The sequence below is a fragment of the Homarus americanus genome, unplaced genomic scaffold (genome assembly GCF_018991925.1).
Source record: "Homarus americanus isolate GMGI-L3 unplaced genomic scaffold, GMGI_Hamer_2.0 scaffold2548, whole genome shotgun sequence".
NCBI classification, from domain to species: Eukaryota; Metazoa; Arthropoda; class Malacostraca; order Decapoda; family Nephropidae; genus Homarus; species Homarus americanus.
The window spans coordinates 159,483-183,604 of record NW_024751204.1 but is presented as its reverse complement, the minus strand read 5'-3'; the positions used below and the strand labels follow the sequence as shown (position 1 = coordinate 183,604).

At 43.1% G+C, this 24,122-nt stretch overlaps 1 protein-coding gene across 1 annotated transcript in view; it reads right to left on the bottom strand.

Moving 5' to 3' along the window:
- LOC121854556 (lachesin-like) overlaps nt 1-24,122 on the bottom strand; it is a 153,505-nt gene that overhangs the window by 15,126 nt on the left and 114,257 nt on the right. Inside the window, 3 exon segments of the mRNA XM_042349234.1 lie at nt 3,749-3,811; nt 3,813-3,920; nt 7,130-7,337. Coding sequence (XP_042205168.1) covers nt 3,749-3,811; nt 3,813-3,920; nt 7,130-7,337 — 379 coding nt within the window.

Here is a 24,122-nt window from a genome sequence, read left to right as displayed (position 1 = left end):
CTCGTATGCGGCATGATGGAGGCAATGTCATGGGTTTATGGGGACAAAGACATAAGAGAAAATTATGTTGGTATATGGCCAATTAAAAGTTGTTATGGAGACAATTATATTATTGGGATTATGGGGGACAAAATCAGTGGTTTATAGGCAACAAAATCATGAGGTTATAGGCGACAAAATCATGAGTCTATAGGCAACAAAATCATGGGGGTATAGGAGACAAAATCATGGGTTTATAGGCAACAAAATCATGGGGGTATAGACAACAAAATCATGGGTTTATAGGAGGTAAAATCATGGGGTTAGGGAGGAAAAAACTTCATGGGGGACTATGGAGGGACAAAATCATCAGAGTTATGGGGACATGGTGATGGGGTTATGCATACGTTACATACAACACCGACTGTACATTGTGAGGCTGTAAAAGCGCAAAGTGGATTATCAGATTATGTGTTTTGTAAATATTTGTGTGAATGGCCGTGATGGCTGCAGGTTTTTTTTTTTATTGAATAAGGTGGGGATACCGCTTCTCGTTTTCTGTTGATTTATATAGGGGTACCGTTTCCCATTTTCTATGTGTGAGAGGGGGAAACTACAATTCGTTTTCTGTAAATAACATAGGGGTAACTTATACATTTTTTTTTTGTTAAATATAGGTATTGTTCATTTATAGTCTATTAACCATGAGTAATTTTACCATTATTTGATAGTAAAGGGGTTAATGCATTCCATTTTCTATCCATAAAGGGGTACTACTGTAAAATATCTCTTAGCAAAGGTTTATATTACATCTCGTTTTCTCTAGGGGAGGGATGCTGTTTCCTTATCACTATGTGTAAGGAGAGTATAAGTACGGGAGATGTGTTTGATTATGAAATGTGGAAGAGTTTGAAATATTATTACGATCAATAACACACTCCTCCAACCTTCTGAGACCTCCAACGCACTCAAAACCCACTCCATGCCATTATTTCTTAAGGCTCTCTCGCACCCTCCAACACACTCTGTCACACTCCAAGGAAACTCTCATCCCCACACTCCTCCCATCCTCACCTCTAACACTGCCAATGCCCTTCAAAACTCCCATGCGTTTACAAACTACCTCCAACTTCTTTCAGCCCTTCACAATTCTCCTCCAAGATTTCCAACACCCGCCATAGCCTCTTCTAACCTACAGTCCCTCCCACACCCTCTGCAGACCTCCAAAACAGACCCGTTCCCCTCAGAGTTTTCCCCTTCAAATCTTCTTAAGACCTTCGATAGCCCTCCTAAACCTCCAAAAGCCTGCAGAACTTCCACCCACCTCCAAAAGACCCTCCACAGTTCACCCCGGCCAACATTGTACGCTGCCCTACAAATCTTGGAGTATCTTCCTTCCTTTCCTTATATATTTTCCGAGATGGGAACGCGGGGATTCCTCCTCTCCCATTCCTCCCATTCTATCCCTCCCATCCCATCCACATTTTGTCTCTTTGAAGTCTATTCAGGTTTTTCCTCTTCCATCCAGCTTCATCTGTTTCATGAGTTCATTACTTCAATTCTTCCTCTTTATTACATCTCCCCTTCCATTGAGGTTCATTATTTTTGTCTTTTTCTACATTTCCTCTTTCCATTTCTTTACCTACCCTTTCTTGGGTCTTTCTCGTAATATATCAACTTATTCATTTACCCATTCCATATTTTCCCTTTACGTTTTTGCCCTTCCATTGTTCCTCTTCCATTTTTTACCGATCTCTCTCTCTCTCTCTCTCTCTCTCTCTCTCTCTTCTCTCTCTCTCTCTCTCTCTCTCTCTCTCTCTCTCTCTCTCTCTCTCTCTCTTCTCTCTCTCTTCTCTCTCTCTCTCTCTCTCTCTTCTTTCCAATATACTACACACATCCTCCCATCCCATTTTCCCCCTCCCATATTACGCGTCTCCCATCTCCTCACCCATCATCATCATCATCTTTCCCATCTTTTCCACAAGACGTCGTTGAAGTGAATGTATGCGTGTTGGTCTTCCTGTTCTACAATACTCAATCATGGAATATTTTATAATCTACGATATTCCCCTTTTGGAGTATTCAAATCTGTAATATTCACTCTTTATATATCATATCCTCTTAAATAAAAATACTCGCCGATAATCTTCACTGCTAAAGTCTTCCCTGTATTCCATAATCCCTCTTGGAGTATTGGAAGCCTGTAATATTTAGGTTTGGGAGTATTGAAGCTTGTATTCGGGTTGGAATATTGAAGCTTGTAATATTCGGGCTTGGGAATATTGAAGCCTGTAATATTCGGTTTGGGAGTGCTGAAGCCTGTAATATCCGGTTTGGGAGTATTGAAGCCTGTAATATTCCGGTTTTGGAGTATTCAGACCTGTAATACCCACTCCTGATAACTCCCGCCTCTCACTCCGAGGGGCCTATCGGTGGAGCTGGTCACGCCCGAGTGCACCTCACAGCCCTCCAAAAATAGATAGTCTTTGAAGCTTATCGCCCAAGTGTATTAATTAAGTTAACCCATGTTGGAGGCGACCTGGTGTAAATACTCACTCCTGGAGGTTGGATATTTACATTTGGAGACATGATATTCATTCTTGGAGACACGATACTCACTCTTTGAGACACACATCACTCTTGGAGACACAATACTCACTCTTGGAGACACAATACTTTCACCCTTGAGACACAATACTGCACTCTGGAGACACAATACTCACCTCTGAAGGTGCAACGCGCCACTGATACTCACTCTGGAGACACAATACTCACCCTTGGAGACACAATACTCACTCTTGGAGACACAATACTCACTCTTGGAGACACAATACTCACTCTTGAGACACAATACTCACTCTTGGAGACACAATACTCACTCTTGGAGACACAATACCACTCTGGAAAGACACAATACTCTCACTCCTGAAGGTGCAAATGCGCCACTGATACTCACTCTGGAGACACAATACCACTCTTGAGACACAATACTCACCCTTGAGACAATACTCACCTTGAGACACAATACTCACTCCTGAAGGTGCAACGCGCCACTGATACTCACCTTTTGGAGACAATAAATACCACTCTTTGAGTATACAACACTCACCCTTGAGACACAAATACCACTCTTGAGACACAAATACTCACCCTTGAGACACAATACTCACTCTTGGAGACACAATACCTACCTTTTGGAGGTTGATATTTACATTTGGAGACATGATATTCACTCTGGAGACACAATACTCACTCTTGAGACACACACTCACCCTTGAGACACAATACTCACTCTTGGAGAGACACACAATACTACCTTGAGACACAGCCACCTTTGGAGACACAATACCTACTCTTGAGACAATACCACCTTGAGACACAATACTCACCCTGAGACACACACTCACCTTTGGAGACACAATACTCACTCTTGAGACACAATACTCACCCTTGGAGACACAATACTCACCTTTGAGACACAATACTCACTCTGAGGTTGATATTTACATTTGGAGACATGATATTCACTCTTGAGACACAATACTCACTCTTTGAGACACAAATACTCACCCTTGAGACACAATACTCACTCTTGGAGACACAATAATACTCACCTTCTGAAGGTGCAACGCGCCACTGATACTCACTCTGGAGACACAATACCAATTTTTGGAGACACAATACTCACTCTTGGAGACACAATACTCACTTGAGACACAATACCACTCTTGGAGACACAATACTTCACTCTTTGGAGACACAATATCACTCTTGGAGCCGTCTCTACCGGGAAGACTTGATAAGTGATGTTTCCGATCGTCCTCCTCTTCCACCTGATCTCCCGACAGGGAAGCCCTCCGCCACACAGCTCAGGTGGACGCTGTCACCCTCGTTGATGGTCGTGTCGGAGGAGGTGTAGTCGTTGATGATGTCCGGGGGCACTGTGGAGCGGGAGGAGGGTCAGGAGGAGCGGGAGGAGGGTCGGGAGGAGCGGGAGGAGGGTCGGAGGGGAGGGGGTTAGGAAGAGGTGGAGGGTTAAGAAGAAGTGGAAGGATAAGAGGAGGGGTGGGAGGGATAGGAGGAGGAGGATGAGGAGGGGGAGGAATGAGAAGAAGAGGAGGAGGGTTAGGAGAGGGGAAGAGTAAGGAAGAAGAGGTTAGAGGAGGAGGAGGATTAAGAGAATGGTGAGGAGGGGTTAGGAGGAGGAGGAGGTGGCTAGGAAGAGGAGGAGGTGGGTAAAGGCGAAGAGAATCAGAAGGCTGTGGGAGGAGGAGAAGGGTTAGGAAGAATGGGCAGATGAGGAGGAGGTGGAGAAGAGAGATGAGGAAGAGTAGGTGGAGGAGAGAGGAAGAGAGAGAAAGGAGAGAGAGGACGAGATTAAAAAGGGGGAGAGGGAAATGGGGACGATTGAGATGGAACGGGAAGAAAAGGGAAGGAATAGAAAAGGAGTAAAATTAATTGGTATTATTTTTGTATTCCTTATACGTAACTAATACATACATACATACATACATACATACATACATACATACATACATACATACATACACACATCACACATACATACAAGAGAGCGAAACTGAAGCAGAATCAGACAGAAACAAGGATGAATTGAGAGAGAGAGAGAGAGAGAGAGAGAGAGAGAGAGAGAGAGAGAGAGAGAGAGAGAGAGAGAGAGAGAGAGAGAATCAGGTTGAATGCAGATGTAATAAAGACTGATAGGGGAGAGATATAGAGAGGAAGAGGGAGAGAATTAAAGAAAGGAAGAAAGAAAGGAGAGAGAGGCACATAGAAGCAAGCAGAGAGATTGCAAAGGAGAGAGGTGAAAGGAACAGAGATTGTGAGAGAGAGAGAGAGAGAGAGAGAGAGAGAGAGAGAGAGAGAGAGCAACAATATTAATGGTAACATGATGCCAACTAAAAAATCCTTTGCATTGTTTTAACACTGCTGTTGCCATAATATCTCCCTCTTGCTCCTCCCTCTCCTCATCTTTATTGCGTTTATCCTCCTCCTCCCTTTATAATTACCCTCACCACCTCCTACCCCTTCATTCCTCCCTTTTTTTTAATCTCTTCTCCCCTTTATTTTAATGTTCCTACCTCCTCCGGCATCTCGTTCCCTCTGACCTCCTCCTCCCTCCCTCGTCTTGGCACCCCCCTATCTTTTGCTAGGGTCTATCTATTCCTATTGGCACCCTTTTACTACTTCTTGCAAGTTATTCCCCAGTGCACCCTGTCCACCCCTCACTACCCTCACTACCCTCACCACCCCCTCACTACTCCCTCACTACTCCCTCACCACCCCTCACCACCCCTCACTCACCCCTCACCACCCCTCACACTCACCCCCTCACTCACCCCTCACCACCCCTCACTCACCCCCCACCATACCGACAGCCCCTGCACCGTCACCTGACTCCCTCATGAGACAATATAACACTGACCCCTGAGTGTCACCCACCACCACCTCAACAATAATGGAACCTTCAATTATGATACTACCCTGGCACTTTCTGAAAATAACCACACCTGTATACACCCTGGCACTCTCTGAGCCATCTCGGATTATTACCACTGCGCCTATAAACCTCTGGACCGTTTGCTTTATTTTTTATTTTACTTTTGCCACCTTATTGGGCACCCTCTTTATGGTTCCATTACCCTGATTCTTGACTCTCTTATGACCCCTGACACCTTGACCCTTCTTGCGACCTCTGACCCCTGATCCTTCCTGTGACCTCTGACCCAATATATAACGCCTGATCCCCGGGTATTGTATTCACCTCTGGCCCTTTCTGTTACTTATACTGTAACCTTTCACCCCTCTTTTGAGCTCTGGCTCCCGTTGTGACACTACTCCAGGAGTCATAATCGTTGGCACTTTAATCATGCTATATTAACCGTGGTGGCCCTCATTCCTAGCATCGCCTTGGCACCCCCATGATTCTAAAATTCCCGCACTCATCATCACTCATCACTTTCTGTCATTATGGTAATTCATGATCTTTTGTGGCATCATGACCTTTTAGCACGGGTGATCTCTCAGGCACCATGGACCTTAGTACCATGATCCTTGTGGCATCATGACCTTGTGACACCATGACCCTTGTGGCACCATGACCCTTTGTGACACCATGACCTTTGTGGCACCACATGACCCTTGTAGCATCATGATCCTTTGTGGCACCATGACCCTTTATAGGCACCATGACCCCTTGTGACACATGACCTTGTGGCAATTCATGACCCTTTTGTGGTATCATGATCCTTGTGGCACCATGGTCTTTTGTGGCAATTCATGACCCTTTGTGGCACTATGACCCTTTGTAGGCAATTCATGATCCTTGAAATTTATGGCCCCTTTGTGGCACACATGACCCCTTGTGACACTACACCCTTTGTGGTACCATGACCTCTTTGTGACACCATGATCCTTTGTGGCAATTCATGACCCCTTTGTGGCACCATGACCCTTGTGGCAACTAGCGACCCTTTGTGGCACCATGACCCTTGTGGCACCATACCCTTTGTGGCACCATGATCCTTTGTGGCACCATGACCCTTTGTGGCACCATGACCCTTCTTTGTGACACCATGATCCTTTTGTGGCACCATGACCCTTTGTGACACTACACATGATCCTTGTGGCACCATGACCTTTGTGGCACCATTAGCGACCCTTTGTGGCATCATGGTCTCTTTGTGGCACCATGATCCTTGTGGCACCATGACCCTTTGTGGCACCATGACCCTTTGTGACAATTGCTATTAAGGATCCTTTGTGGCACCATGACCCTTTGTGACACCATGATCCTTGTGGTATCATGACCCTTTGTGGCACCATGACCCTTGTGGCACCATGACTTTTGTGGTATCATGATCTTTTGTGAACCACATGACCCTTGAGGCACCATGACCTCTTTGTGACACCATGACCCTTTTGTGGCATCATGACCTTTTGTGGCACCATGGCCCTCTGTGGCACCATGATCCTTTGTGGCACCATGACCCTTTGTGGCACCATGACCCTTTGTGGCACCATGACCCTTTGTGGCACCATGACCCTTTGTGGCACCATGACCCTTTGTGGCACCATGACCCTTTGTGGCACCATGACCCTTTGTGACACCATGACCCTTTGTGGCACTCACCATGAACCTTGATACAGCCGACTTGGTTCTTCATGACGGGGGTGTTGATCTGACACATGTAGCAGCCTTTGTCAGTCTCCTGCACCTGGCGGATGTGAAGGTTCCAGGTGCGGTGCTCATCATGGGTGACGGAGATGCGGGAGTTATGCGTCACCACCCTCTTCTGTAGGCTCAGGATGGTCTGGGAGTCCACCTTCAGCCAACCCACCTGTGTAGAGGAGGAGAATGGGTCTTAATGAGGGACCTGTGTTTGATTTAGTTACAAGAGACATTTTTTTAGGGGAAGATTGGGGAGTTTGATAGGACGCGAGTAGACGAGTTCGCCATTATCATCGTTAGGAATAAAGAGTTCTATTATCTTAATCGTGTTTCCCTCACTACCACACTACCATCTGTCAACAGTGTTCTTGGGGTAAAGGATCTCTCGCGACGTCTGGAAACCTAACCTAACCTACCCTAACCTAACCTAACCTAACCTAACCTAAACAGAAAAAACATGTATTCTAAGTTAGTTATTCAGGTTTCAGAAACAACTTAGTAATGTTGTGAATAAGTTACAGAATTATTAGAACACATGACATAACTTTTAATATGATCTTCAATGTTTGACAGTTGTTAAAGTGGTATTTGGAATAATTAATGTGAAGAGAAATAACTTACAGAATACTGATTAATAATACAGAACTGTTATTGGCTCTAGACAAATATAAACGAATTGTACCTTTTAACATGGAGTAGTTTACGTCTTTCACTTTCTTGGTTATTGAATTTTTATATTAATTAAGTCTTAGCGTAAGTAAATATTGAAAATTTCTCGTGTTGGTGCATAGGAGTGTTGCCAACTAGGGTGGTCCACATCCTTACTGAAGAGCTAGTATGGTAGTGTGTGGTTGACATCCTGTGTGTGTTTCTATACCATTAGTATGACCTAGAGTCCTTAGTATGACCATCGATTTGTCATAGGAACCCAATTAACTCACGCACCATAGCTAACCTAACCTAACATAACATAACCTAACCTAACCTAACCTAACCTAACCTAACCTAACCTATCCCATCCCATCCTGACGACAGATACCTAGGGTTAAGAATGGGTCACCACGGTCGTGTTATCACCTTATGTATATCGTTCTTTAAGCTTTCATAACATAATAACCTGGTTGATGGGCACGATGATGAGGTCGCGGGTGTTTAAGTAAATATTTATTAACATTTTTAACCTTATTTATGTTTGTGTTTATGATATCAATGTTAATGTTAAGGAAATGTTATCAATATTTTTTTGATGTAAGTATTATCATTATTAAGTAGAGATGATACTAATTTGTAAGTAAAGTTTATCATTTTAATTAAGTAAAGTAATAATTATCGTAGTATCGTAGTTTTTTAATGAAAGATCTTGATAGTTTCTTAAGTAAGGATTATTATTAAATTATCTTAAAATTATCACAGTTATCTTAGTACAGATGATCATGGTAGTTTCCTCCTTATCACATCCATTAACAAACAATTTCATTATAGAGTAAATTATCGCCAGCACCATAACGCTCATTGAAATTTATTAAGCAATAATTTAGGAGGGAATATTTTCAGCCGCCTTCATCCCATTAATTCATTGCCATTGTTGTTTTGAGCAGATACTTATAACAAACAAATGAATGCCTCTGCCACTATCAACTTTAATTTATTCACCAAAAAATCACCACGTGTGTGTGACTAGTATATTGTGGCGCACATTAGAGGCGCCTCGAGCCACGCCGCCCAAATTAAGTTAGAAGGTGGGCGTAATTAGGCAGTGATTTAGCCTTATAGTTTAGTGCGTCATGTTGGTGTGTGTAATATACCTGAATAATGGGCCAAGTTTACCTGCATTATCTCTCTCACTGATGTAATGTCAACGCCGCCTGTGACCCCAACCATCCCCTACCCCTCCCCTTCCTCATCCCCCTCCCCTCATCCCCCACCCTCCAGGAGTTTAGCCACCTGTGACCACAAGAGCTTAGCCAGCTGTGGTCACCGCCACCTGTGACCACAAGAGCTTAGCCAGCTGTGGTCACCGCCACCTGTGACCACAAGAGCTTAGCCAGCTGTGGTCACCGCCACCTGTGACCACAAGAGCTTAGCCAGCTGTGGTCAACGCTGCCTGTGACCACAACAGTTTAGCCAGCTGTGGCCACCGTGACCACAAGAGCTTAGCCAGCTGTGGTCACCGCCACCTGTGACCACAAGAGCTTAGCCAGCTGTGGTCACCGCCACCTGTGACCACAAGAGCTTAGCCAGCTGTGGTCACCGCCACCTGTGACCACAAGAGCTTAGCCAGCTGTGGTCAACGCTGCCTGTGACCACAACAGTTTAGCCAGCTGTGGCCACCACGAGGGCCAACTCTGACCAACACCACCTGTAACCACGGGACCATCTGGTCACCTGGCCTAATTAAATCACCTTCATTTTGCTGACGACATCCTGAGATTTGCATCATACCTGCCAGTGTTACCAGCACCAAGACATGAGCCGATGGAAGGAAAAGATTTAAAGTAAACCTCACCACGAAGACCAACGTAAGACCGAGAGCAACACACACACACACACACACACACACACACACACACACACACACACACACACACACACACACACACACACACACACACACACACACACACACACACACACACACACACACACACACACCAGCACCAATAAAGCAATATTCATCACTTCCGCGGCGGTCAATAGTTCCACCACGAACAGTCCCATCGCCATCGTACTTCTCCCTGGTTAACCTGTCAAACCCTCCATGTATTAACTCGCACAAGAAACCTTATATGTTTTTCTTTTCCCCTTCACGCGGCCAAGAGAGTGAAGAGGTTGGTGGGTGACAGCGGGAAGACGTGTATCAGGGATGGTGGTGGCGTGATGACAAATATTTCTACACGTGAAGAAACCTTAGATAAAATAGGGGGGTGGGGGGGGAGGAGGGGGAAATATTGGTCCTTTCATCAATTTATCTACTGATCCGTCTGTTGTATCCGTCTTTGTTATCTGTAAACCCGAATCGATCGAAAAGATAACCCAAAAAAATATGTGAAATGAATCTCACAAATGGGAATCCTTTTATGTTGATTTTGTCTTTATTTTTTATATATATTTTTTTGTATATTTACAACGACGGGAATTTATTATTGGAAAATACTGAAAATTTACAAACTGAGAATCTCAAAAACAACCTGTTAATGTGAGACTTGTTGTTGCTGTTGTTATATTGAGACCTGTGTTATTAGACAGTACACACACACACACACACACACACACGAAGTCTCCCCCAAAACTCTCTCGCTGGGCCATCAGTCGTGGTGGTCTAGCGAGGAACGTCAGCGCATACAGAGACTCTCGTAAATTGAGGCGGCCCGTGGGTCGCTAGACGCCTTGGCAGATTTCAGACGCTACGGCTTAAGGTGATCAGTCAAGTGTCGGCGACGGGATGCGGGTAAGAGTAGGATGAACGTAAACAAAGGTGGTCGGAAGAATGGCAGGTACACACACACACACACACGATTGACTGAGGTTATCCCATCGTGTATTACTACTACATCAACACGAAACCAGCTGATTAAACCCCCTCTCCCTCCTCCCCTCTCGTATCCCTCCCCCATAAATTACCGGGTGTAAACATGAGACAATTAACTGATGCCTCTTTAGCCCGTTATAAGTGAGCACAACGTAAACACAGAAACAGCTGATGGTTCTCCACCTCCCTCCCTCCTTCCCTCCCTCCCTCCCTCCCTCTCTCCCTATTCTAAGTGACCACAACATCCACCGTCACCCCTTCCCCCTTCCCTCTTCCATCTCTCTATCCTCTTCCTCCTCCTCCCCCCCCCTCCCTCTTCTCGCCAAGCTATCAAAAAACGGAGCTTCATCGAGACGTTTTCTGTTCCATCTCGCATCTGTCACGAGACGTCGAGATAGTGAGACAGTGTAGCCCTGGCCGTCTCTCACACGCTTGACAGCAATGGCCCGACCTGCTGGTGCCCGCAGCTTTGCATTGGTGTGTAAGGACGAGAATTCTATAGTGAAGTCTCGGAATTTCCGACTCTATGTGATGGTATGTTAGTGTACGTGAGGCCAGATGGGGTTATATCGGACTTTACCTCCGTACATAAGGTCGGAAATTCTTGACTGTGATTTCAGGACTTTCGACTTTAGATACAGAGGTTTGTGTGTTCTTGGGGCAAAAAGGAGCTCTATCGCGCTTTGCCGTGGTGACGTGATGGCTAGAATTCTACACTTGACTGCCGGGATTTTAGACCGTATGTGGTGGTATATGCAGAGGCGGAAGACTGTGTTATATGCACGGTGCTCTTACGTCTGTTTGGGTGAAAGAGCAGATGTGAAATAGTAAGACTGTCTACCTTTCGTCCTTAAGTATCTGTATGAAGGACAAGACAGTGTTATAAATAGGATGTGTGAAGGATGAGAGAGAGAGAGAGAGAGAGAGAGAATGATGATGATGGTGGCAAGTAATTCATGAACACACACACACACACACCAATGCTTCCCGGAAAACGCATTGGTGATAATCGAGAGTAAAGGATGTTAGATGTACAGAATGAAGGAAAAACAGAGACAGACAGACAGACAGACAGACAGAGAGACAGACAGACAGACAGACAGACAGAGAGACAGAACGAATACTGTGAAGATAATATAATATTCTTCATCAAATGAGGTAGAGAGGAAGGAGGTAGGAGGTAGAGAGGTAGGAGGTAGAGAGGTAGGAGGTAGAGAGGTAGAGAGGTAGTAAGGTTACGACATCTAGAGTGACACATAACAAAATAAACTCACAATGAAGGACAGAGTGTAGGAGGTGTTGACAGGACCTGAGGGCACTGGAACAGAACACCCCTAGGGGTGTGTGTGTGTGTGTGTGTGTGTGTGTGTGTGTGTGTGTGTGTGTGTGTGTGTGTGTGTGTGTGTGTGTGTGTGTGTGTGTGTGTGTGTGTGTGTGTGGTGAGCTCCGGCCGGTTGACATAAACAAACTTTCCTCAGTGTGTGAGTGAAAGAAGTGAGTCCAGAGAGAGTGAGTGAGAAAAGAGTAAATGAGGAAAATGGGAGATCTGTGGCGAACTGGCGGAGGAAACTATAAAGAAGCAATTTTCTGGTGACGGTCTTGTGAATGTATACTTTGAGGGGGTGACACGTAGGCTGGATGGAACGGAACCTTAATATAGATTTTTTGTCTTATGTATAAATAATTTTTTTATCTCCAGGTATTGTATAATTAGACTTTCAACTCAAGTCTTTCATGGAAGTTCATAAAATGTTATTATTATTGTGTGTGTGTGTGTGTGTGTGTGTGTGTGTGTGTGTGTGTGTGTGTGTGTGTGTGTGTGTGTGTGTGTGTGTGTGTGTTATGCTGTTGTTGTTGTGGAAGGAAAAACATAGTTGATTTTTTTCGTTTTTTTTACTTTTATTTCTTGTTCTTGGATTGGTGTTGGAGGCAGAGGGGGTGGGGATAGGGGGTAGGGGGAAAGAAGTGGTGTGGTAGGTGGGGGGGTTGGGGGTAAGATGACGTCACAGGTCGTTTTCGGCCAATCAGGAGGTTTTGTTGTCATAGCCTTGCTTATTTTACGGTCTGTCATTTATGTTGTGAATATGTTTGCCATACTTGACACAACCCTTACACTTGACACCCCGACTCCCACAACACCTGACACCCCCACCCCACTACACCTGACACAACAGTAATTTTCCTTTGATCTATATTTCAAGGTTTAATTATGACACCCTATGATTCGGGGTCACGCTGTGTCATCCATTATGTAAGGTTTAATCTTCCTCGGTGGGATCTTACCTGTCTCTCTTACTCAGGCTGTCTTCCTCGCCTCTGTATTAGTCTTCCGGTTCACCTGTTGTTATTGAGGAGTTCCCCAGGTGAGGTAATTAATTAGTAGCTCACCTGAACATTCCTCCCTCTCCACCTTGGTATATTTTACCTTTAGAATATCAACCCTAACCTAAGCTAACCTAACCTAACCTAACCTAAGCTAACCTAACCTAAGCTAACCTAACCTAACCTAACCTAGCAACCTAACCTACTTCGCCTAATCTGCCCTAACCCCTAGCTTCAGCTAACCTAGCTTCTTCTAACCTAACACAAAGCTAACCTAATCTGCCTAACCTAACACAAAGCTAACCTAACCTAGCCTTATCTTGCCCCTAACCCTAACCTAACCTAATAACCTAACTACGCTAACCTAACCTAACCTTATCTGCTAACTAACCTAACCTAACCTAACCTAACCTAACCTAACCTAACCTAAGTGAGGGACAGTAAACAAACACACCTGGATTATGACACTTGTGGGATTAGTTTTTCTTCTGATAATAAAAACATCTGATATTTTAATGTATTATTTTTCTCCACACACACACACACACACACACACACACACACACACACACACACACATACACACACACACACACACACACACAGTGAACAGTTCAACGACATCTGGCGTTGTAATAAGTATATTCGGACGAATAGGAGAATAAGCAGAGAGAAGTGGGTGGGTGAGGGTGGGTGAGAGATAGAATCATCAGTTAGTAGATTGTATATAGTATTATAGTATGCAGTGGAAAGTAGATAGATAGTAATAGTAGTAGATAAGTAGTAATAGTAGTAGATAAGTAGATAAGTAGATAGACAAATAAATATATTGATAATTAGATAGATAAATAAGTAGAATTTTCAGTGTCTGTTTCATAAGATATTTGAGGAAAGTCTATCATATGTTTTCACAGTTTTCGTCAGCAGCTCTGTGGCTGACCTTCTCACTCACAACAACGGGATTTAGTGTCTTTAGTTGCACGCTATAATTGCACGCATTTTCTCATCAATTATGTCCACCGTCACAGACTCCTGATCTACTGGGATATCGAATTTAAAAGGTCACATTCCATTCGTGAAAGTTTTATAGTAATACCTTCTGAAACTTTTATACAGAACTTTGGTTCAATTTTGAATTTTTTTTAAAGTTAACATATGCTTTTTTACATATGTGTGTGTGTGTGTGTGTGTGTGTGTGTGTGTGTGTGTGTGTGTGTGTGTGTGTGTGTGTGTGTGTGTGTGTGTGTGTGTGTGTATAGATTATCTTAACAGGTGTAGGTAGCTGTCTGTCTTTCTGTCTATCTATCTATCTGTTTATTTTTTTCTATGTGTATATATATTTATTTATTTATTGTTTATTTTTCGTTTCTCTCCTATTCAATTTTCCTCTCTCTCTCTCTCTCTCTCTCTCTCTCTCTCTCTCTCTCTCTCTCTCTCTCTCTCTCTCTCTCTCTCTCTCTCTCTCTCTCTCTCTCTCTCTCTCTCTCTCTCTCTCTCTCTCTCTCTCTCTCCCCAAATCACCAAACAACTATTCACCCAAAACAAAGTCTTTTCACCAATAGGTCACCACAACTCTGAACACTTGATTGTATTCCTGGCACAGTAATTACAGTCAAGGTGTCTTCAGAATTGGCCTCTGTAACGCAAGCAACGTTCAATTACATGGTTCGATGCACTAATGATTGTACAGTGTTTGTTTTTTATCCATTGCTCTCGTTGCTGAATGATTTAATAGGTCTTGCTGTTTGGGTTGTTACAGATATTTTTTATTTTTTATTTTTTTTACCATTTAATTTTTGTTTTGTGGGATTTTTTTTTTCATAGACTTCATGATGTGATTATTTTTTAGTTTTTATTCATTTTTTTACGTTTTTACATTTTTTTTAAATTTTTTACAGAGTTTGATGATGTGACCTTTTTGGTTTTTTTTTCCAGTTTTCAAAGGTTTTTAGAAATTCTGAATTGATTCTTATATCCACACACACACACACACACACACACACACACACACACACACACACACACACACACACACACACACACACACACACACACACACACACACACACACACACACACACACATTAACTAGGTCACAAACCAATGCAATAAAAACTGTTGTTCTTTCTCTCTCATTTCTGTCTGTCTTTTTATGTTTGTTTCTCTGTCTATCTGTCTGCTTCTGCCCTTATTCCTTTATCCGTCTTTCTCTTTCATTCTGTTTTTGTTTGTTTATCTCTCTCTCTCTCTCTCTCGGGCTCCTCGAGGAAGGGGCCGGGGGGCTGGCAGACCATGTAACAACTGCTACACAACCTTGAAGTAAACAGGAAATGTGTACAGCACCGTCTTTGTCAGTTCTTCCCTTCTCTTTCTCTTCCCTACTCTTTCTCTTACTCTTTCTTCCTCTTTCTTACTTGTCTTCCTACTCTTTTCCTACTTTCTTTCTACTCTCTTTTCCTACTTTCCTTCCTACTCTCTTTTCCTACTTTCCTTCCTACTCTCTTCTCCTACTTTCCTTCCCACTCACTTTTCTAATCTTTCTTCTACTCATCCTCCCTTTCTCCTACTTTATTTTTATTATTTATCTTTCTTTATTTTGTTCTTCCCATTTTCGTGTTCCTTCCCTCCTCCTTTTTCTCCTCCCTCTTTCTTTATTTTGTTCTTCCCATTTTCGTGTTCCTTCCCTCCTCCTTTTTCTCCTCCCTCTATTTTTGGTTCTATTGGGTTCTTATCTGTCTGTCTGTCTGTCTGTCTGTCTGTCTGTCTGTCTGTCTGTCTGTCTGTCTGTCTATCTATCTGTCTGTCTGTCTGTCTGTCTGTCTGTCTGTCTGTCTGTCTGTCTGTCCATCTCTCTCTCTCTCTCTCTCTCTCACACATTATTACCCTTCTCTTCACCTCGCCTCTTCCTCTCTTTATCTTCTCTCTCTTGCTATAAACACTTCTTAACGAGTCGCCTGGAGAATATAAAACAGGTCCAGCACCGTACCGTCCAATACACACACACACAGACAGACAGATAGCTAGACAGGTAGACCAGGCAGATACGCAGACAGGCATACAGATATATAGGTGGACAGACAGACACACACACACACAGACAGATAGATAAACAGACAAACAGACAGACACATGGACGATAGATGTGGCACTCAGACCCACCACCACCGTGCCAGCGAACACAGAGAGAGAGAGAGAGAGAGAGAGAGAGAGAGATAATATGGAAAAATCCGGAGATAAAGAATCACATCTCCTTACTTCCGGTAAATAATATACAACAACAACGGGCTTCCTCTCTTACTATGATAACAAAGTACCGTAAACCTCTATAACCTCCCTCATTGTCATTGTCATCATCATCATCATCATCGTCATTATATTAATCATCATCACACGTGTCATTATGATTATTGTTATTATAGTCATTGTTATCATCATTATTATCATCGTCATTATATAATCATTCTCATTATCATCGTCATTGCATAGTTTTCATGATCATTATTATATCATTATTTTGATTATCACCGTCTTCATTATCCGTGATTAAGCAAGATACATTAGTGTGTAATAATAATAATAATAATAATAATAATAATAATAATAGTAATAGGGCAGTAGTAGTAGTAGTAGTAGTGGTAGTAGTAGTAGTAGTAGTAGTAGTAGTAGTAGTAGTGGGCCAGTAGTAGTAGTAGTGGCAATAGTAGTAATAGTAGGCTAGTAGTAGTAGTAGTCGGCCAGTAATAGTACTAGTAGTGTAAAACACCCCAATAAAACCACTCTTGGTCGATTCACTGTCACAACTGGTGTGGAAAATAGCGATAAATAGCCACTGTTTGACCATCTCATACACCACCATCCCTCACAGTGAGAGAGAGAGTGAGATAGAGAGAAAAGAGAGAGAGATGGAGAGAGGGAGAAAAAAGAGAGAGATGGGGGAAGAGAAATAGAAATGGGAAGAAAGAGAAAGCCCACAGCGGACACCAACTACCCTTACCCCCCCCCCCCTTACACTCCCTGATATTTCTTAACGCTCCCTAACACCTCCTGATAGCCCCTTAGCCCCCCTAACACCCCTGATACTTCTTAGCACCCCTAGCCCCCCTTACACCCTTTAGCTCCTTTACATCCTCAAGCCTCCCTTACACTTTTAGTCCCCCTTACATCCCCTGATACTCAACACCCCGTAGTACCCCTTACACCCCAGCCTCCCTTACACCCATAGCACCCTTTACACCCCTGGTCCCCTTACACCCCTGATACTCAACACCCGGGCACCCTTTACACCCTAGTCCCCTTACACCCCCCTTTACACCCCCTGATACTCAACACCCCCTAGCTCCCTTACACCCTTAGCCCCTGTTACACCCCTTGGTACTCCTCAACTCCCCGTAGTACCCCCAGCCTCCCCTGGTGTGGGCCCTGGGCTGGATATTAGCCCCTGTGGCGGTGATGGTGATGTAGTGTTTTTGACGCGCCTGTCGCTCCCAGCCTGACTTTCTTCCTGTAGCAGACGAAGACCTTGGCGGGGGCTGCTCTCTCTCTCTCTCTCTCTCTCTCTCTCTCTCTCTCTCTCTCTCTCTCTCAAGACCTTGGCGGGGGCTGCTCTCTCTCTCTCTCTCTCTCTCTCTCTCTCAAGACCTTGGCAGGGCTGCTCTCTCTCTCTCTCTCTCTCTCTCTCTCTCTCTCTCACACACACACATGGCGCCCTGGCCTCTCTTCGTCTCTCTCCCTCACGACGTCCTGACCTTATTTAGTGTGCGCTCTCTCGTGCACTGTGGCCTCGTGCATTGTAACCTCTCGTGCACTGTAACCTCTCGAGCACTGTAATCTCTCGTGCACTGCAACCTCTCGTGAATTATAACCTCTCGAGCACTGTAACCTCTCGTGCACTGTAACTTCTCGTGCATTGCAACCTCTCGTGAATTATAACCTCTCGTGAATTATAACCTCTCGTGCACTGTGACTTCTCGTGCACTGTAACATCGTGCACTGTAACCTCTCGTGCACTCTGACCTCTTGTGCACTGTGACCATTTTATAGTTGGGTTTAGGAGGTCCGCCGGGTTGTGTTATTGGCCACCTCCGTGCACCGTACAGAGGAACGCGAGGCTTTTATCTTGACCTCTGACGCCGCGCCGCTGAGACTGGAGGGAGGCTGTTGTGACCTGTTGATGTCTGTCTGTCTGGTAACTATTGGTCAAATTTAGTGAGGTGTATCAAGTTTCCTGCAAATCTACAAGCCCATTTTTTTTGGTGACACTGACAGACAGACAGACAGACAGACAGACAGACAGCAGACAGCAGACAGACAGACAGACTGGAGTGGAAACAATATTCTATCTCATAGTTGCAGACAGTCTACTGCTACCAACAATAATAATAATAATAACAATAGGAGTAAGGAAGAAATGCAACATACGTTCTTCATAAGTAATCGGTGGAGAACGGAATAATAACAGTAACCAAGAATAAGCTACAAGTTACAGACAAAGAATATGATAGAAGGAGGAAGAGAGAATAAAGGCAATTGACAAATAAACGAGCAGCCACACAGACACGAGTGGCTGTGAATAGTTCTGCAGTTGAGATAAATTCAATATGACTTCCGACACAGTCCCTTCCTCTTCTTCATTCTCCTCCTCCTCCTCCTCCTCCTCCTCCTCCTCCTCCTCTTCTTCTTCTTGAGGAGGTTCCCGGCCGAAGCTTCCGCCCCTATTCTTTCCCACGAGGTTCGCGATTTGGTCATTGTGCTTCAAATTAAGTTCGAAACTGCGTCGTTTTGTTTCTTATTGAGGGGACGCATGCTGAGTGTCATTGATTCTTACTGACTCTGAAACAGACTCGATGCTTCGGGTTTATTTCGAAATTGCATCGTTGTTCTTTTTTATCGAATCTGACAAGAATTCACTGTTTCATATTAGGTTCGAGACTGCTTCATTTCCCTCGTGGTGACGTTGGTTCTGAATTCACTGATATATATTGACTTTAGCTCCTACTTTGTTGCTTTAGTGATTTCAAGGTACGATAGTACTTCATTGCCTCATATTGAGATTAGCACGACAGTACTGCGTTGCTTCAGAATAAGTTCGACTCTGCTTCGTTGTTGTTCATTGACTCGAACATTGATCTCGGGACTTCAGATCAAGTTATTTTGTTGCTTCATATTAAGTCTTATTAACATAAAAAAAAATCTTCATTGCTTCACCTTCGATATAATGCTTTATTGCTTCATATTGAGTTTGATACTGTGTCACTTATCTAACTTGAGACTAATCCAGCTTCATTGCTTACTACAGAACCTAGTATTGAAATGAAGTTAAAATGGAGTGAAACGGAACATGAAAATTGACTTCAAAACACCTGTATTTGGGATAGGTCAGACTGTCTAGTGCCAGTACCAACAATATGGGCAGCCAATCAGAGAAACAGCTCTAAGATTACCACAACTATTACCTCCTTCCTCCTTTAATCTCTTCTCACTCCTTCTTTCTCTATCGAAAGAAGAAACCTAATTGGGTATCAGGTTCTATCGGGGTGACGTCATATGGAGGTGACAACATACGAGTGTGACGTCATACGAGGGTAAGGATTATGTTGGCACCCGAGAGGTCATTAGTCAATAAATTCTTCTGACGTCAACCGGGGGTTTTAAAGGCCAAGCGGAGCCTCACCTGCCGCCCAAACATAGACTCATCTGCCGCCAAAACACAGTCTCATCTGCCGCCAAAACACAGCCTCACTTACCGCCAAAACACAGTCTCATGTGCCGCTAAAACACAGCCTCACTTTCCACCAAAACAAAGCCTCACCGGCCGCCAAAACACAGCATCACCTTCCGCCAAAACATAGACTCATTTACCGCCAAAACACAGCTTCACCTGGCGCCATAACACAGCCTCACTTACCGCCAAAACACAGCCTCACTTACCGCCAAAACACAGCCTCACCTGACGTCAAAACACAGCCTCACCTGTCAACAATACACAGCCTCACCTTCCGGCAAAACACAGCCTCACTTACCGTCAAAACACAGCCTCACTTACCGCCAAAACACAGCCTCACTTACCGTCAAAACACAGCCTCACTTACCGCCAAAACACAGCCTCACTTACCGTCAAAACACAGATCAAAACATAGACGCGAGACAGCTAGAGAAGTCTATCAATCTCGCGGGTATTTACAACCATCTCCCTCACCATCTCCTTTCGCATTTCCTGCCATAATTCCAAACTTATTCACTATTTTTCCTCGAATTGTGTATCCGACTTTCTCTTCATCAGTGTCTTCAACGTTTTATACTGGAATAAACTCAAAATATTCAGCATAATTAAATTCAGACAAAAAAAGTGGAATTTTAAAGCCTCAATTTCGTGTTTTCTTAGGGACATAAGTTTACAGCACGTGCCGTAATGGTTTCTACAGGCGGGAAAATAGGTTTCTAATGGTCCGGTAATGGAGTGAGGGATTAGGGATTGAAATAGATTGTCCTATACAGAGGGGGAGGAAGAAGACATTTCAGCCACTGTTGGGAATAGTTTCAATTATAAAAGAAAATGGAAATATTATCTTTCTTTCTTTCTTTCTTTCTTTCTTTCTTTCTTTCTTTCTTTCTTTCTTTCTTTTTCTCAATCATTTTTTTCTCAATTTGCATCTCTCTCTCTCTCTCTCTCTCTCTCTCTCTCTCTGACACATACTAGACGTGTGGCGGTGTTCAACATGTAAATCTTTAATTTTTATGTTCTCTCCCCAATTCCATTTTTTATCCATTTTGACAGATATTTTTATTCGTTTTCCCTTTGTTACGTTTATCCACTATCTGTTTTTTTCTCTCTCTGCCTTTCGTTTTATCCTTCTTTATGTTGTTCTCTACGTCTCTGTGTTTGTTTCTTTGTTTTTGCTTGTTTGTTGATTTTATTTATATATTTTTTGCTTTTATTTATCCGTGTCCTAAATGTGGTTTTTATTATATGTGTGTGTTTGTTTGTGTATGTGTCTGTATGAGTGTGTGTTTAATTGTGTTATGTGTATGGGAGTAAACACACATACACATAAACACACACACACACACACACACACACACACACACCAATAGGTAGCAGTCTCTTTAATACATCATAACCATCACATACGACCACCACTCTAACGAGGCTATTTAACTACATAATCACCCCTAACTCTTTACGATGCCATTTAATCACCTAATTCCCCTTAATCTCTAACAGTACTATATAATCACCTAATCAACGCTAATCACCTGTAATCTCTACCTATAGTAACACCATCGTTCATACCCCTCTACCAAACACCACCTCTCTCACCTTTAGTACTGATAAAACACCATTATTTACGCACCCAAACAAACTAACAGGTGCGCCACTATCAATCAACACGGGGATCCTTGCCGTCAGCGTGTCACCCAGAGCTGAAACCGTGTGATGTGTTGTTGTGGTGGTGGTAAATTATTCATATCACACGGGGACATATATTGATGTGTTCTTCGATAAGTCATATGTATTGAATGTTTTACACGGTGTTAAACGGTGTGAATGGAGTCTTTTTACACGGTGGGAATGTTGTTTTACACGGTGGGAATATTGAGTTTTTTACACGGTGGGAATATCGAGTATCTTACACGACATAGACTTTGGTCGGTAGCGTATGTCAATCTGTTATGTCTGTCCTTCTGTCCGTCTGTCTGTCTGTCTTCAACCTAATTCCTGCGTTAATTTTGTTGTGTACCTATTTACTTCACCTAAGATATAAATCCAATCAAGAGAGCAAGTTTTCATAAGTGGATATTACCATCTTGACCTACTGTACTGTATAGAGAAAATGTGCGCGAAACTCTACGGTGACAGCTTGCCATGTTTCACTACCTCGGCTTATCGTATATGCTGATGGTCTGCTACCCGCTTAATGACGCCTTTTGAAAGTGAGAGAGAGGCAGACAGACAGACAGACAGACAGACAGGTAAGCCGGATTGTGAGGATGTTAATTAAAGAGATCAAAATAAATACCTGAATGAATATTATTTCTTGTTAAAACTGACACTAGATTAGCCTAAAGGTTTAATTAGTTAAAGTTTAGATTTAAGGTTTATGTATACTGTTAAACCACGTTATTGGTATGCTCATAGATGTTATTTAAGTTTGATATGTTATTTTGTTATTGTTATTGTTGTTATATAAGTGAGGAATATATGGCGTAAATATATATATATAGTCACCGGCCCGAGGATACTGTTAATATTGTAGTAAAGGCGAGATAAAGATCATAAGATTTATATTATATTTTTATTTTAGTCCAATATAATATGAGCCTTAGAACCGTGTCCTATTACTAAGAAAATCGTAACTTAATATATATGTAATTGTGTCTTTCTCAGCACTAGTTTTCTAATAGAGATACAGTAGTGAGATACAGTCCATGAGATACAGTTAACAGTTATTGAGATACAGTGGACGGGACACAGTCAACAGTTAATGAGATTTATATTCAGACATTAGGATTATTATCGAGCTGACAATAACAACCTTATTTAGTTTGTTTAGGGTGGAGGGGGGGTTGTAGTTGTGACGTCACGCAGTACTGCCGCCAGCAGCCTACACGCAGCTCACAGCCTCAACAATTTACATCATGGTGGACGTTTTGTTGTTTAGATGTTAAATAATTTTCGTTATATTCCATTTTTGTAAGTATAGGTTTTTTGTATAATTCAATAAGGCATCTCTCGGTTCCTCCTCCTCACGGGGGAATCATCTGCATAAAAAGCACTTTAGTTTGAAAACTTTTTTAATTCAGTCTTCTTAACACCATATCATTATTCATCCACACTGGCTTATCAAACTGAACCTTCACGTTACTATTAAGTTTACGGAAAACAAGTTATAAATAATTCAGGACTATATTCACACTGATCATAAGCAGTTTGTTGACTTTTATCACTGTAAAGTATATCTTCCTGTTCGTACATCAGTAAACATTTTTATCTCTGTAAAATAAAATAAAAACTAATCTCTGGAATTGTGATAAAATTTACATCAGATAGTCGTGTGTGTTTCTGGTCACAGCAATATTTTACGCCGCACTACGCTCCGTTATACGCACACACACACACACACACACACACACACACACACACACGAGCCTCCCTTACTGGACACACTGGTGGGGGGTGGGGGTGGGGGGGTGGGGGGGGGTTGTCGTAGCAGGAGGAAGGATCAGTAAACAATAACAGCAGTATTGTGGCCGGCGTTGGTTGATACAAATCCTCCTACAAATTGTCCGTCTTTACGCTAACGACTACCGGTATTCTGTGTGGTGTTCTTTGTCTACAATACCTGCCAGCTGGGGCCCGGTTACCTCAGAGTTTGGCCAATGGTAACGTCTGTGTCCTCCCTTAACTAGAGATAATCTTTTAGTTGACTCTCCTCGTTCAAAATATCTTACTTAAGGATTTCTATTCACCCAAAACATCGTAGAGTTAAAAAATAGTTTCCTTTAACCACTGGGTAAACAAAATGCGTATGTGATTTTATTTTTTTTACTTCCACATTTCCATCTTGGGGATCTCTCTAAGCTCAAGTAATCCTAAGGTAAATTATTATCGTATTTTAATGGATATAAGAGATATTTATTAGGTACTGTCGCCCTTAAGAGTCCTGTCGCCTCTCCTCCTAAGCCACGAACTCAGAAATATAAACTCGTGGACCAGAAAAACATTTATGGACAGAATAATGCATCACCACGACTACAACAATAACACGACCACAACTACACCAACAATAACAACCACAACAACCACACCAATAGCATCAACAATAACAACAACAACATGACCACGCGGTTGAATCCAATGACGGGATTGATGGTTCACTTGACAGTAGTAGAGGCTGGACATTCCGGTCAGGGGGGGGAGGTTAAGGGGTGAGGGAAAGGGAGGGGTTAAGGGGTGAGGGAAGGGGTAAGAGGTTGGGGGTGAGGAAGGGGAAGGGGTTAAGGTAGTGAGGGGAAGGGGAAGGGTTAAGGGTGAGGAAGGGGAGGGGTTAGGGGGGTGGGGAAGGGAAAGGGTTAAGGTAGTGAGGGAAGGGAGGGTTAAGGGGT